General features: G+C 43.7%; 1 protein-coding gene across 8 annotated transcripts in view; it reads left to right on the top strand.

The window, feature by feature from the left end:
* nav2a (neuron navigator 2a) overlaps window positions 1-16,489 on the top strand; it is a 440,534-nt gene that overhangs the window by 150,430 nt on the left and 273,615 nt on the right. For 7 of the 8 annotated variants that reach the window (XM_070899724.1, XM_070899722.1, XM_070899723.1 and 4 more), the window contains 2 exons: window positions 1,341-2,427; window positions 4,962-5,074. In XM_070899724.1, the coding sequence (XP_070755825.1) occupies window positions 1,341-2,427; window positions 4,962-5,074 (1,200 nt within the window). The remainder of the gene's footprint in view (window positions 1-1,340; window positions 2,428-4,961; window positions 5,075-16,489) is intronic. The other variant, XM_070899720.1, reaches the window with a different exon arrangement.

The following is a 16,489-nucleotide window of genomic DNA, read 5'->3' as shown; positions in this document are numbered from 1 at the left end:
GCCTGCTCCGCCATACAATAAGATCATGGCTGATCTGATCATGGACTCAGCTCCACTTCCCTGCCCGCTCCCCATAACCCTTTACTCCCTTATTGCTCAAAAATTTGTCTATCTTCGCCTTAAATATATTCAATGGTCCAGCCACCACGGCTCTATGGAGCAGAGAATTCCACATATATACAACCCTCTGAGAGAAGAAATTCCTCCTCATCTCAGTTCTAAATGGGTGACCCCTTATTCTGAAACTATGCCCCCTAGTTCTAGATTCCCCCACGAGTGGAAATATCCTCTCTACATTTACCTTGTCGAGCCCCCTCATTATCATATGTTTCAATAAGATCACCTCTCATTCTTCTAAACTCCAATGAGTATAGGCCCAACCTACTCAACCTTTCTTCATAAGTCTAACCCTTCATCTCAGGAATCAACATAGTGAACTTTCTTTAGGATATTAATAGAAAAGATTTGCTGATGATGTGCCTGGCTGTGGATGCAGAATACATTTTCACAGTGTAAAGCTTTGTGTGTCTAACCCCCCCGCCAAATCCTTATTAAGAGCATAAGAAATAGGAGCAGGAGTAGGCCCTACGGCCCATTGAGCCTGCTCCACCATTCAATAAGATAAATGGCTGATCATCAACCTAAACTCCACTTTCCCGCCCGATCTCCATATCCCTTGATTCCCCTAGACTTCAAAAATCTATCTATCTCAGCGAATATATTCAGAAACTCAGCATCCACAGCCCTCTGGGGCAGAGAATTCCAAAGATTCATAACCCTCTGAGTGAAGAAATTCCACCTCATCTCAGTCTTAAATGGCCTTCCTCTTATCCCGAGAGTGTGCCTCCTAAATCTAGACACTCTAGCCAGGGGAAACAATCTCTCAGCATCTACCCTGTCAATCCCCTTCAGAATCTTGCAACATACTATGACATCTGATTATACTGTACTTTCTTTATGACTCCCTTATGAATAAAGTATTCAAAAACTCGCTCCCTGCTCTGCTCCCTTCACCTTCACAGATTTGGTGAACTCCCATCCCTGTTTAATTGTTGTATATGTTAAAGACAAAACAGGGTTGTAATTTTGAAAACTGTCCTTACATGAAGGATCTTTGGCTCTTAACATAATTTTGGAAAAATACATTACACATGACATATTTATTCAAAATGTCAATAGTATATAAAACTGCAGTGTCTAGGACACGACAAATGATGAACAGAGAATGTCGACAAAGAGCGCTGATTAATTATTTTAAGTACAGCCTTCCTTTTATGGAAAGAAGCTGAAGGGTCGGTAGAGTTTGTAGACTTGCCCCGTTTATGATTATTCTGTTCTAGTTCCAGAGCCAGCAGACAACGCAGCCCAGCCACCAGGAATGAATGAGAATGTACAATCCTCAGCGTGCAGCAGCATCGGTGGAAGCACATCTGCCATTCCCCAGCCCAACTCCGCCAAGCCCTGGCGCAGCAAGTCCCTCAACGCCAAGCACACTGCCACGTCTTCCATGTTGTCCGTGAAGCAGCCCCCGCAGGAGCCCCCCAAGCCTCCGGTTGAACCCACTGCCAAATCCAACGCCAACGGTCAGAAATCCATGCTGGAAAAGCTGAAGCTGTTCAACAGCAAAGGCGGTTCCAAGGTGGGCGGAGCCAGCCCGGAGACCTCGGGGCCTCGCGAAGGCAGCTGCGAGAGACTGGAGCCCGCGTCCAACTGTGCGGACCTCGGTGAGGCGGACGCCTCGGCCAGAGGTATCACGAGCGCCGCCCCTGCCTCGAACAGCCCCAAAATTGCACTAAAAGGCATCGCTCAAAGGACCATCAGTCGAGCGCTGAGCAACAAGAAAAGCTCGCTGAAGGGCAGCGAGAAGGAGAAAGAGAAGCAGAAGGAAAAGGAGAAGGACAAAACGAAGGAGTTCTCCAAAAGGGCGTCCGTCTCCGAAAAGGTTGAAATGGAGAAGGAGCCGAAAGAGGAGCCGCAAGTCGCTGCTTCTGAAATGCCAAAAAAGTCCTCCAAGATCTCGAGCTTTATCCCAAAAGGAGGGAAATTGAGCGGTGCCAAAAAAGATCCTCCCGCACCTCAGCAAAGTGGTATACCAAAACCAGGGCTAAAAACGTCTACAGGGAAAACTACAAGTGCCCAAGCTCCTGCAAAGGAAGCCGAGCGACCCCGCAGTGGAAAGCTGGGTGCTGGGCTCTCGCTGCAGAAATCACAGGTGGACAGTAAGAATTCCAGCTCCAGCAGTTTGGCCTCCTCTGAAGGGAAAGGGGCCGGAGGGACGACCACTGCAAACATTAGCAATGCTCAGGCTGTCACGACAGTCAGCACAACCCAAACCACAGGAAGTAACACAGTCAGTGTACAGCTACCTCATCCACAGCAGCAATACAACCACCCCAACACTGCCACTGTCGCTCCGTTCATGTACAGGTATGTCCAATGTGTGATACTGGAATCTTAGCGGCTGGGAATTATTCATTGCTGTGCGTGTTAAACTTTATTTTAAATTCATTCACGGAGTGTGGGCGTCGCCAGCAAGGCCAGCATTTAATGCCCATCCCTAATAGCCCTTGAGAAAGTGGAGGTGAGCTACCACTTCAGAGGGCCGTGGGTCTGGAGTCATATATATCAACAACAACCACAACCTGTATTTATATAGCACTTTTAACGAAGTGAAACGTTCCAAGGCGTTTCACATAGGCCAGACTGGGTAAGAATGGCAGGTTTCCTTCCTTAAAGGACATTAATGAACCAGATGAGATATTATGACAATACCGCAGTTTCATGCTCGCCATTACTGGCACTAGCTTTTTTTAATTCCAGATTTATTTAAATTCCCCAGCTGCCATGGTGGGATTATGAACTCAAGTCGCCGGATCATTAGTCCAGTCCTCTGGATTACTGGTCAATTAACATAACCAATATACTACTGTACCGCATAAAACTGTTATACTATTTTGTTCGAGTGGCATTGCACAAGTACACCTGCCCAGTTGGAGGTCAGAAGATATTTCAGAATCACTGAAACCCTAGCATTTGCCCAAAACTGCTCCTCAGATGGCCTGACGAATAAGTGCACTGTATGGTGTGATACTAAGCCATACTGAATGGAAGATCCCAGGTTGTTATGTTAAAATTGTTTCCTCCAATTTTCTCCTCAACCCTTCCTTCCTCAAGATGTTATCTCTTTGTTTGGTGACATTACCATGGCTACCCTCTAGTACCTTTCCTTCGTGGTGAAGTGTTAGTCTTGCCACTGTCAGCAGGTTATTTATACTGCAGTGAACATCACAGCTCAATCCGATCTTGCCTCCAGCTGACGTCCACACTTCCAGCAGGAAGAGGAGGTGAGATTTTGGCTGGTTTTCCCCTCCCTAATCCAGAATTGCTGAGGTCAGTTGTAGCACTTTTATCCACCCTGTTCAGACTCGCTTACTTGGGACTGTCTGCCTGACTCGAGCTACTTCCCTGAATTTACTCCCTGAACAATCGGGGGAGCCGGTTCTGGATTTGATCCCTGGTTTCTACGTTGAGTTAGCTGCTGTCAGTTGTAGCAACAGTTGGGTTGTCATAGGTTTGGCTTCTGTTACCCTCCCAGCCTAAGGACACTATCAACCAGACTTCTCAATCCGGATTGCTCTGCAGTGTGATCTTATAGATAGCACACGTGTGTGGAAAGCAGATGATGATGGGATTGGGTTCCATTGAGATGTCCACCCCACCCCCGCCGCCCCTTACCCCAAATTGTGTGGATACTCAGGGGCCGAAATTACCCCCCTCCATAATGGAAATGGAGCGGAGAGGCCTTACCGACACGGGGCAGACAGATGGGCTGACCCTTGCCCTGGGCCGGAAGCAGTGGGAACGGGTTTCTGCTCCACCTGTTTTCCCGCTGCGTTGGCCACGTGCGACCCCACACCGACCGGCGGCGACCCCCTTTCCGCGGGGAGCTGTCTGTGGCGGAGAAAAACTTTCTAAAACGGTAGGTGTGCCTCGTTTGGAGCGGGGCTCAATTTCGGCCCCTCAATATTTAGGCTCACATTTAAATGATGACCTCGTCGGCATAGGTACTGAAGGAGTGGGATCACCAGGGAACAGTACCCGAACTCGAGTCAGCAACTTTCAGAAGAAGGAATGTGCGGGGGGACTAAACTGTAACTAAAATTTACCACAGGAGCAAGAATTCAGTGTTTGCTCTTGATCCAGAATGAAGTGGAAACAAAATATTGGAAGAACCATGAATTTACCTCAGTGATGGCCTGGATTATCTTTGTGCTGTGATGTGCATGTACACCCTAAACAAGGCCTTCCCTCGTCCTGATCCAATTGCCTTGCCAAGACTTGAGCGAACAGGGCTGCTCGGTTCTCATGCACTGAGTAACTACTTTGGAATAGCTCCCAGTCCTCTGTGCAGCTGGCTCTTCTGACCTCATTATTTTCCTTTTCTGGTGAAGGCAGAAAAGGCACTGGACTGGTGAGGAAAAAAAAGAAACAGGCTAGCAAACATTGGGGAATAGTGGGCAAGGTGCGAGAGGTGGTGTGATAAAGCCCATTCACAACTGACATGTCCTTCCTGCCTGCTTGCACACAAGGTATGAAATAAAGTGGCTATAAAAAAGACTGAAAGCCGAGGGGAAAAAAAACATTCAGAATAGAAATGCAATCAACTTGTATCAACAAAAGTCAAATAGCCTTTGTAGTAGGTGTCTTTAAATTTTTTTTTTACTGGTTTAAATTTTAAGGTGATAAACCATTAAAGCAATTTCTGTTGCAACACATGGGGTAAAAGGACATGAATTGTACTGCACCGAATGGTTCTGCGTGCACGTAACAGATTTTACCTATGGTTCACTGCATTTTTCTGTTTTTGTACGATTACTTCAGAAGGGACCGATGAATTATGCAGACGGTCCGCTGTTCACTCCATTAAAGCAGGTTTATATTTGCGCTGCCTTGTTTTTTAGGTCACAGACAGACAACGAAGGAAATGTGATGACTGAATCTGGTACAGGGGGAGTGAACATGGATACTGTTCTATACAGCAAAAATGGACAAACGTGCATAGAGGATCTGCCCGGTAAGTTAACCCAGCTTTTCCGTACACTAAAAGGCTGTAACGTTAAAAGAATAAAGGCTAAAGTCTGGTAACTTGCAATTGTAATCCTACCATATTTGCAGTGTTGTGCAAACATGCAGCTTCTGTCATAATCTACAGCTTTGAAATTTTGATGCAAAGTAACAGAAATAAGGATAAGACTGTTGTGTGTTAAATTTTATCCTCTGAAAAGAAACTTGGTAAATGCAGTGTGATTAATATGTGGAGACTTTATAGTTTTGCTGCTTGGTTAACTGTTATCATGAGCATCTCGCAGTTTGCGTAATGATTGCCTAAATAGAACATATTGCCTAAAAGCAACATTGGCCCTGAAATGCTGGCCTCCCGGGTCCGTACGGAGTGTGTACGGACCCGGGAAGGCATTGCAAAAGCCGGTTTCCAGCGCACAATGTGCATGCGCTGAAAACCGGCTTTTCCGATCTGTCAAGCTGGAGCTTGACAGATCCAATACATATCGGCAGCCAGGACATTCGCATGGGCAATATTGCGGTATTTAACCATATCTTGCCCAGCAGATGTCCTGAAAATTTTAGCGCCTGATAATGTAGTGTATTTTTTCTATTTTTTACTAATATTTTGCGTGTTTGGGGTGGTTTCTCAACTTATGGAGTTCCCATTATTATGAATGAGAACATACTGGGGAAGAAATTCCGGCCTCCTGGGTCCGTACGGAGAGTGTACGGACCCGGGAAGGCATCGCAAAAGCCGGTTTTCGGTGCTCAATGCGCATGCGCTGAAAACCAGCTTTTCCGATCCCGTATCGCGGCAGCCAGGACATTTGCAAGGGCAAGATTGTGGTATTTATCCATATCTTGCCCAGCAAATGTCCTGAAAACTCTTGCGCCTGATAAAAGCAGGCGCATAGCCTACTTTTACAAGCGTAAGAGTTTTAAAATACACAAAAACATTTTTAAATAAAGTTATAAAAACACACTTTATTATTAAAAACTCTCCCACTATGGTAAATTTATTTTAAACCATAATTAAAATAACCTTTAAAAAAAAATCAGAAAAATATATACTTTTTATAATACATAAATAATTTTAATTTAAATTAATAAAAATATGTGGTGTATTTTTTCTATTTTTTATTAGAGTATTGTGTGTTTGGGGGGGTTTCTCATTCATAATAATAGGAATTCCAACTTACGGAGTTCCCATTATTATGAATGAGAACATACTTTACCTGATTGGCTGCCCAGAGCCATGTGACTGCAGCTCCAGCCCTGCGCACGCCCTGACGTGCATGCGCTGCGATGCGCAGCCAGTGGAGGCCTCAGGACCGGGAACTCGCGTGGGTGCAGTAGCTTCAGGTAAGTGTGCATCTTTTTTAAGTTTTTCCCTCGATCGCACGCGGGAAGCAGCCGACCGGGATTTCTGGGCCCCTCCCAGAATGCACATTAATGATTGTGTACGGCAAACAATTTCAAACTCTGATTGATCTGTGGAGCCAGGCACATTTCACAGTGTGAGCCCAATGTGTTTGAGAAATTTTGATTGGATTATTTTTTTCTGTATTTGTTTCTTATGTTATTTCTGTTGCTGTGTACTAATTTAAAAAAAAAACCTTTGCTGCAATGCTAAAGCTGTTCTCGTTTGCGTAGCTGCCAGTGCCTTGTGGAAGCTAGAACATTGGTTCCTGGGAGAGCAGCATCAATATTTGCTGAGCTCCCCAGGAGTGTGTCAATATTTGTAGGGGACCCAACCCGCCCCCCCCCCCCCCCCCCCCCCCACGCGCGCGCGCACACACACACACACACACACACACACACACACACACACACACACACACACACTTTAATAACAACAATAGGCAACCAATGGTTCAGCAGCAGATTCTCCTATTGCACTTGCAACCTGTGTAATTACTGATGTTGCCAAAGCATTTTGCTGAAGCTTTTTGTTGGCTGGCATCAATATTAAACAGCATTTCACTCGAAGATCTGTTGTCGATTTGACCTTTTTCCCCAATTTCTTCCCTTTTCTCCCATCCTCAAAGCATTGACTCTTTTGGGTTCCATGGAAGTAGGTTGAACTCCACTGCCTTGCTCAAGTGCCCATTCTTTACACTTGAGCCTTGGCAGTGCGTTCTGGCAGGTTATTTGACTGAGGGGCATCACACCTCAATGAGATCGTCTCTGCAAGTTCACTTCCCTTGGAGGTCGTGAGATACCAACAGTGAGAAACCTGCCCTTTTTTCTTTCCCCTTTCCTCCTCTCTAATTCAGCGACGTTGAGACCGATTGCCCCACTCCTACTGCCTCCCCAATGGACATCAGCTCACTCAGCACAAATTGGGGATGGAACCTACTGCTACCCTGGCCTGCAAGGGTTAGCTACTGGCTGATTAAACTTACTGAGCCTTTGGGGAGCTGTTTCATCCATTTTTAAGAAGATTTGGGGAGCAGTACATGATCCTGCTATTCTGCCCACCATTCTTCCCAAGTGGTTAATCAAGGAAAACAGTATTGAGCCTATTTGGTTTGTCCCTGTACATTGTGATGCATTGGAAACAGGTCAGGTTTCAGGGTGTGTATGTGTTCCAACTCCCCAACGTGCAGCTATGCCAAAAAAACAGGCCTAGCACAGATTAAAGTCAATCTGATGGTTTTTGTCCATGTTTTATTTCTATAGAAGTATTGCCTCTGGATTTAACATTTAATGTAAATTATTAAAAGTAGAACCATTGCATTTGTAATCTAAGTTGACAGCTTAATGTTAGGGCAGATAAGCTAAGGAATCTCATCTAAATGGATGAGCAGAGGCATCTTGGGAATACAGTATATCCAGTGATGTCTGCTGGTAAAAAAAATATTTATTTTAAATTCATCATGGTTAAAATCCTTCTTGACCAGATATCAGCTTTTTATTGTGTTTTCCCCTCTATAACAACAACTTGTATTTTGGGAACTAAATATTAAATAAAAGAAAGACTTGGATTTATATAGTGCTTTTCATGACCACCGGACGTCTCAAAGTGCTTTATAGCCAATGAAGTACTTTTGGAGTGTAGTCACTGTTGTAATATTCCAGGATACTTAACATTTAGAAGAGATAGGCAAAATGGAAAAGGAGGAGGGGTAGTCCTGATAATAAAGGATGAGATAAAGACAGTAGAGAGAAAGGATCTTATCTCTGAAAATCAAGAAGTAGAATCAGTTTGGGTGGAGCTAAGATACAGCAAGAGGCATAAAACATTGATGGGAGTTATTTATAGGCCCCGAAACAATAGTTGTCATGTAGGGCAGAGTATCAATCATGAAATTAGAGGCGCATGTAACAAGGTTAATACAGTAATCATGGGGACTTTAATCTACATACAGACTGGGCAAACCAAATTTGTAGTAATAGTGTGGAGGACGAATTCATGAAATGTGAATAAGATCGTTTTGTAGATCAGTATGTTGAGGAACCAACTCGGGAACAGGATATTTTAGATATTGTGCAATGAGAAAGTGTTAATTAATAACCTTGTAGGGAAGAGTGACCATAATAGAATAGAATTTTATATTAAGTTTGAAAGTGATTTCGTTGAATCTGAAACTAGGGCCTTAAATCTAAACAAAGCAAACTACATAGGTATGAGGGGTAGGTTGGCTAAGGTAGAGTGGGAAACTACATTAAAAGGTATGGCAGTAGACAAGCAATGGCTAGCATTTAAAGAATGAGTACATAAATGACAGCAAATATACATTCCTTTAAGGAAAAGTCGTCCAACCGTGGCTAACAAGAGATGTTAAAGATAGTATTAGATCAAAGGAAGAGGCTTGTAAGAGTAGGAAGCCTGGAGATTGGGAGAATTTTAGAATTCAGCAAAGGAGGACCAAGAAATTGATAAAGAAAGGGGAAATAAAATATAAAAGTAAACTAGCGAAAGACATAAAAACAGACTGTAAAAGCTTCTATAGGTACGTAAAAAGGACAAGATTACCAAAAGTAAATGTGGGTCCCTTACAGGCTGAGACAGGAGAAATTATAATGGGGAATAAGGAAATGGCAGAGAAACTAAATAAATACGTTGTCTGTCTTCATGGAAGACAATGCAAAAAACTTCCCAGAAATAGTGGCGAACCAAGGGTGTAGCGAGAATGAAGAACTGAAAGAAATTAGTATTAGTAAAAAAATAGTATTGGAGAAATTATTGGGACTGAAAACCGATAAATCCCCTGGACTCAATAGCCTACATCCTAGGGTTTTGGAAGAGATGGCTATGGAGATTGTGGATGCATTGGTTGTCATCTTTCAAAATTCCATAGATTCTAGAATGGTTCCCATAGATTGGAAGGTAGCAAATGTAACCCCACTGTTTAAGAATGAAGGGAGAGAGAAAACAGGGAACTACAGACCAGTTAGCCTGACATCAGTAGTAGGGAAAATGCTACAATCTATTATTAAGGACGTGGTAACAGTGCACTTAGAAAATAATAATAGAAATGGGCTGAGTCAACACGGATTTATGAAAGGGAAATCATGTTTGACAAATCTGTTTTTAAGTTTTTTGAGATTCTAACTAGCAGAATCAATCAGTAGATGTGGTTGTGTTTGGATTTTCAGAAGGCATTCAATAAGGTGCCACACAAGATGTTAGTAAACAAAATTAGGGCTCTTGGGATTGGCATGGATTGAGGATTGGTTAACAGACAGAAAACAGAGAATAGGAATAAACTGCTCATTTTCGGGTTGACAGGTTGTAATTAGTGGGGTAGCGCAAGATTCAGTGCTTGGGCCCCAGCTATTCACAATCTATATCAATGATTTGGACGAGGAGACCAAATATAATAAATTCAAGTTTGCTGATGATAGAAAGCTAGATGGAAATGTAAGTTGTGAGGAGGGATGCAAAGAGGTTTCAAGGGGATATAGACCAGCAAAGTGAGTGGGCAAGAACATGGCAAATGGAATATAATGTGGAGAAATGTGAAGTTATCCACTTTGGTAGGAAAAATAGAAATCAGAGATTAAATGGTGAGAGATTGGTAAATGTTGGCGTTCAGAGGGACCTGGATGTCCTTGTATACGAATCACTGAAAGTTAACATGCAGGGGCAGCAAGCAATTAAGAAAGCAAATGATATGTTGGCCTTTGTTACAAGAGGATTTGTGTATCAGAGTAAAGACGTCGTACTACAATTATATAAGGCCCTTGTGAGACCACACCTGGTAAAGGGAGTGCAATGAAGTTTCACCAGACTGATTCCTGTGATGGGGGGCATTGTCCTATGAGGATATATTGAGTACACTAGGCCTATATTATCCAGAGTTTAGAAAAATGAGAGGTGATCTCATTGAAACATACAAAATTCTTACAGGGTTTGACAAGGTAGATGCAGGGAGGATGTTTCCCCTGACTGGGGAGTCGAGGACCAGGGGTCACAGTCTTAGAATAAGAGGTTGGCCATTTAGGACTGAGCACCCAGAGGCTGGTGAATCTCTGGAATTCTCTACCCCAGAGGGCTATGGAAGCTCAGTTGTTGAGTATATTAAAGACAGAGATTGATAGATTTTTGGAAATTAAGGGAATCATGAGATATGAGGATAGTGCAGGAAAATGGAGTTGAGGTAGAAGATCAGCCATGATCTTATTGAATGATGGAGCAGGCTCGAGGGGCCGAATGGCTTACCGGTACTCCTATTTTTTATGCTGTTATATTTATATAGTACCTTTGATGTAGTAAAAAGTCACTGCGCAACACAGGAGCGTTATAAAACAAAATTTGACACTGAGTCACATAAGGAGGTATTGGGGCAGACGAGTTAGGTATTAAGGAGCTTCTTCAAGGAGGAAAATGAGGTAGAGAGGCAGAGAGGTTTAGGGAGGGAATTCCAGAGCTCATGGCCTTGGCAGCTGAAGGCACAGCCACCAGTGGTGGAGCGATTAAAATCGAGTATGCTCAAGAGGCTGGAATTAGAGGAGTGTAGATATCTCAGAGGGTAGTGGGACTGGAGGAGATTAGGGAGGGGCGAGGCCATGGAGAGATTTGAAAACAAGGGTGAGAATTTTAAAATTGAAGTGTTGCTTAACCGGGAGCCAATGTAGAACAGTGCACAGGGGTGATGGGTGAATGGGACTAAGTGCGAGTTAGGACACGGGCAGCAAAGTTTTGGCTCAACTCAAGTAGAATGTGGGAGGCCGGCCAGGAGTATCACCAAATTATACTTTTAAGATTATAGTTTGAAGTAGAGACTATTTTTAGGAGCTGTGGAGATTTCATTAAAGTATCTATAAAAATTGGCATTTTGCATTATTTCTTCACAAATGCAAGAGGAATGTTGTGATCTTTCATGTAAAAACACAGTTTTTTCTTCTCCAGCTGTAAGCTATAATGATGACTATGAACTACAGTATTGTTGAAATTATTATTTACCTTCAAGGAATCTATTTATCCTTGAAGGGGAAATACCACAGGACTCTATTGGTAGTTCAGTGAGATGCAAAGGCATTGAATAGTCTGGTACTGCAGTACACAGGCCAGAAACTTTTGACATTTGATCCCTGGTATATGCTGAATTAACTGATCGCAACTAATGGAGGCACCAATTTTGGCTATTGTAAGAAGGTCAAATAGCCCACCCTTAGTAATTTAAAAACTGCTTGAATCAAAAACTAGAAGTAGAACTTGCCAAGTCACCTTTCCTAAAATATAGGAACTCCATTTGGCATGTTCCACCTCCCAAGTGTTCACTAATTCCCACGACATGACCATTTGGCTTTACACATTTCCTTTCTTGTCTAGGTACCCAAGGGTAAAGGTCATCTGGACTGGGGGATTAACTGGTTTTCAGCAACTTGCATGAGAAACTCCTTTTAGAAATTAAGGTCCATGAGTATTATGGATGTTTATTCATCCCTTGGTTCGGGAAGGAATCAGAGGATAGTTGTAGGACGAGTGGGTCCAAATGAGAGAGAGAATTGTGTTGGATATCCCAGGGGTTTAAGCTTAACACCCTCTTCTCCTGATACGTATAAATGTCTTATATTCACAGCAGATAAACGTTTGAAATAGAGGGAAGGTATAGGGCTATGGATAGAGAGCAGGGTAGTGAGATTAATTCACGATTGCTCTAGCAAAAAAAAGCACAAACATGATGATCCGAATGGCCTCTTTCTGTGCTCTGAACTTTTAAGATTTCATAATTTGGAATAATATAGTATACTCATAGAATTTATTATACAGAGGTAAACACCTGGAAGATTATTTCTAGAAACATAGGGGGAGATTTTCGGGGGGGGGGGCGGCGTCGGCGGGCGTGATCGGTAGCGGGTCGGGTGGGAACATTTTATTTTTCAACAGCGGGTTAGGACCCCTCTGTCACTCCGCCACCATGCACTTTTCCTAGATGTCGGGTCTGTCAGCACTGAGCAGAACTGACATGCAGCGGCAGGGGAGGAAATTCAGGTAATTATGACCTTGTTAACAGAGGATTAACAACTATTTACAGCTCGCCTTCAGACTTTAACAGGTTGCCCGTAGAGGCCAAGCTACTCTAGGATCACGTCAAGCAAGCAGGGCGGGAGTTTGAATGGCCATGGAATTATCTCATTACTTGACAGCTGGAAATGTGCTCCCATCCAAAAGTTCCCATCTCACAGCTATTCACTTTCCAAGCTCAGAAACTGTTGCTTACTATATTTGGAAGACAGATTGAACTTTAAGCAGGTTACAAGTGTTTGGAGCAAACTCTCTATCCAGTGTCACCTCATTGGAACAACCTCTCTCACCAGTGACAGATCGCTTCTGTCATCTCAAGTTCATCTGCCATCTATTACATCAAAAAGGGTATGGTTTATACTGTCTCACCTTGGTCCTCAGAATCTGACCACGATCAGCCCCAGCACCAGGCGCAACAGCAGCACCAACAACAAGGCCTCCAACCTTCTCTTCAACCACCTTATGCTGCACAGGGCAGAAGGCATCAGCCCCCAACCACATTGCTGCCCGGGACGCCAGGGATGACCTCACCATGGCCAGATTTACTTCACTTGATGCTGTACACCCTGGCTGCTACGTAATGCACCAGGTTGCCATCACCCCACACCAACAATACAAAGAATCCCTACAATGCCCAAGCCATTCCTTTCGCACTCAACACCATTGCGGGAGCTACCATTATGTCTCATTGTTCACTGCAACTCGCTATGCCACTTCCAAAGGTGCACACAAATCTGTCCAAGACCGGAAAGTGTTGAAAACAAAGATTTCAATGTTTAATAGCACATTAACAAAAACATCACATGAACATTGGCTAAAGCACACAAGTTAGTTGTTATAATTGGACTAGGATGAGGATAAGTGTGAGGAGTGGCTTGTGAGCTGGGGAAGTGATAATGTAGATAGAGAGGGTAGAGGTGCAAGGTAAGTTGGTGTGTGTAAGGATGTGCAGAAGTAGGTTAGGGAAGACAAAGTGATGGGTGGCACAGCAGGATGAGGTTGAGTGTAGCTTTGCAGTAACCTTTAGTGATCTACTGAGATCATTGAATGATTTGTGCCACTGCAGCCTGGTCCTGCTGACCACATCCTTGCTTGTATCCTCCTGTGCAATGTGCAGCCAAGCTGCATTGATGTCCTGGGGAGATCTCTTCTGCCCATTGGAAGGGAAGAGAACCTCCCTGCGGGCTGTGACTCCCTCCATAAGCATATGGAGGTAGTCATGGGAGAGCCTGGGTGCAGCCATGCACCTCTGTGCAGTGCTTGTCAGTGTCTGCAGCACCTCAATACTGTAGAACACTGGCAGCACAAATGTCAAAGTAAATTCGCGCATGGTCCCTTTAAGGAAACCGGCTGATGACGTGTCATCAAATGACGACATCTGACCCGCTTCCTTCAACTGGCCAGGAAACTCACTGGGTGAGCTTAATAAACCCAATCAGGGAAAGGTCATGTTGGAGGCCGGGATGGAGCCAGCAGTGAGGCCGCGACCCATCACCGACCTCGCTCACCACAGACTTGCCCAGATAGGGGAAATCGTGTCCCATAGAATGATAAAGCACAGAAGGACAGTGATGGGGCCTTTCGGCCAATCGTGCCGATGCTAGCTTTTTGGAAGGGCTATCCAATTAGTCCCATGACCCTGCATTATCCCCATAGCTCTACAAAATATTGCCCAGCAAATAGTTATCCAATTCCTTTTTGAAAGCTATTATTGAATCTGCTTCCACCACCCTTGCAGGCAATGCATTCCAGATCATAACAACTTGCTGCGTTTAAAAAAAAATCTACTAGAGGCTTAGTCCTGTGACTGGAGCTGGGGTCTTTTAATGAGTACTTGACGAGAGCTTCAGTTGAGTTGGGCTTTGTATTCTGCTGATGCCTTTGTTCATCCTGTTTCAATAGGAAACCCTCCCCCTCGGCTTCTGCCTCAATTGAATACCACCACTTTTTGAGCTGTGCAGGGAAGGGGCTCCAATCACACTCTAGTGTTTTACGACAGCAAGACTGTCTATTAACAAATGACAAATGTTCGTAAGCCCCTCATTCCCCGTCCATCGATAGCAGTTGAATTGACACCTCTAATGCATGCTGAAACCATTCTTTTGTTTTAAAGCATTATAGCAGCATAAATCTTGGACTATCAGATATAACTTTTGACAGGGAAAATGACAAACCTAACTATATTGACGGCATTCCCACTTGCAATCCATCTCAATTCGCACACCTCTGTATCCCTTTTACCATGGTGTAACTTCTGAATTACAGTGAGCAATGGCACAGGATATCTGTCAGCACCATTAAAATTATTTTCGTTATCTTCAAACCTTTTCCCAAAAATTCAAGCAGAAACTCTTAATGGATGTAAAAATAGTACTGTTTGGTCGGTTTTGAAATATGCAAAATCATTTTTGAATGATGATGCTTTTCTCTGACATCTTCTCTGACTTGATTCAAATGAAAGTGGATGTGAAGTCTGCATTCACCTCTACTCTCTGCAACACTGATTTATAATTTTGGGCCTCTCCAACCAAAATTAATTCATGCCGTAGACTTTATATTTTTAACTCCAGACAATTTTACAGTTTATTTTTTTTAAAGACCCACAGAAGCCAGTTAATATTTTTCCAAATCAAAAATCCCTTGATTATTAAAAAAAGTGCCTGGTAAATTCCCAGATCCAGATTGTAACTGGTGAGAAAACACAAGATTGACCATCGAATGTTTGCATTGTTCCCGATGACAGGGATCCGTCCCCTGACGGAGAAAAGAAATATTTGTGGTTTCTCTTTTTTTGTCACGGGCAACAATGCAACAATCAGTGGACAATCTTGTGTTTTCTCACCATTTACGATCAAACTGGGTCTGGGAATCTGCTCGGTACCTTTTTATGATCAACAGATTTTGAAAAATATTAACTGGCTTTCTTTTGTGGAGGGAGGAGGAAGTGGGGAAGGTACAAAATAAGAAGCCGTGGAGCTAGAGTCTTCAATAGAGCAGGATTCAGTGCATTAAAGGTAGTGAATGGGTGTTTTGTAGTCTGAGGTTTGGCCAGCTTGTATTGTGCCCTTTCTCGCTGTTTGTGCCATGGCAGTCTTTACAGGAAGACAAATAAAAGTATGAAAAAGGGAAACACCAGATGAATATTAAGCGTTGTGAGGACTCGAAGCAGGCCTCAGTAACGACCAAAGTTTCGTCAATAAGTTGTTCTCTTGTGTGCCTGATCCAAGCACACAACAGGCCTCTTTTCGGCATCAGTCATTTTAAATACCAGCTGAAGAAGCCCGGAGAAAGGGAAGCCAATCGCTTCGAGGCGAGGTCTGCAGACCCAGCTGAGAAGTCGCTGTCCTCTTAAGTTTGAACTGGAGACTGTGCAGGGTGGTCGCACTTGCACAATTTGGAACCTGGAATGCGACGGCTTTGCTTCAGAGCATGCTAAGGCTTTTTCCGGGAGCAGAGACAAACCCAATGTGGGTTGCTTGGCGTTTAACAGTATTTAAACGTGTACCTCCAGTTTCAATAGCTGACCTTCAGCCAGGACCAGTAAGTAAGACAAGGAGAAGGGGCTCGTATTGCTCTTCCAAGAATGCATCAGCCAAATGATAGAAGTCGCTTTTACACATCGAAAAACCCTGGGCTTTATGAAGCAAAACCAAGAAATGCGGCCGGCAACCCTCTGCTTTCTTGGAGCTACAACCATCCTGTGAGAGGATCGAAGCTGTTTTACAAGTCAAGAGGAGGAGAGGACCTGAAGCCGCCGACCACTGCTACAGAGCTAAATTCTTCCAAGATTTTGAGGAAGGCGCTCGGGTCAGAAAGTAGATATTTGGGTCGCGGCAAACCTGGATCCCAAATGTGCAAGATTCCAATGATATCTGGACTGAAAAACAGAATACAGGAACAATTGGCTAAGCCAGGATTAAGCCGAACTGCTCGAGAAGGGACCACGCA

This window comes from Pristiophorus japonicus, chromosome 14 (assembly GCF_044704955.1).
Source record: "Pristiophorus japonicus isolate sPriJap1 chromosome 14, sPriJap1.hap1, whole genome shotgun sequence".
NCBI classification, from domain to species: Eukaryota; Metazoa; Chordata; class Chondrichthyes; family Pristiophoridae; genus Pristiophorus; species Pristiophorus japonicus.
This window is presented reverse-complemented; position numbering and strand designations above follow the sequence as displayed.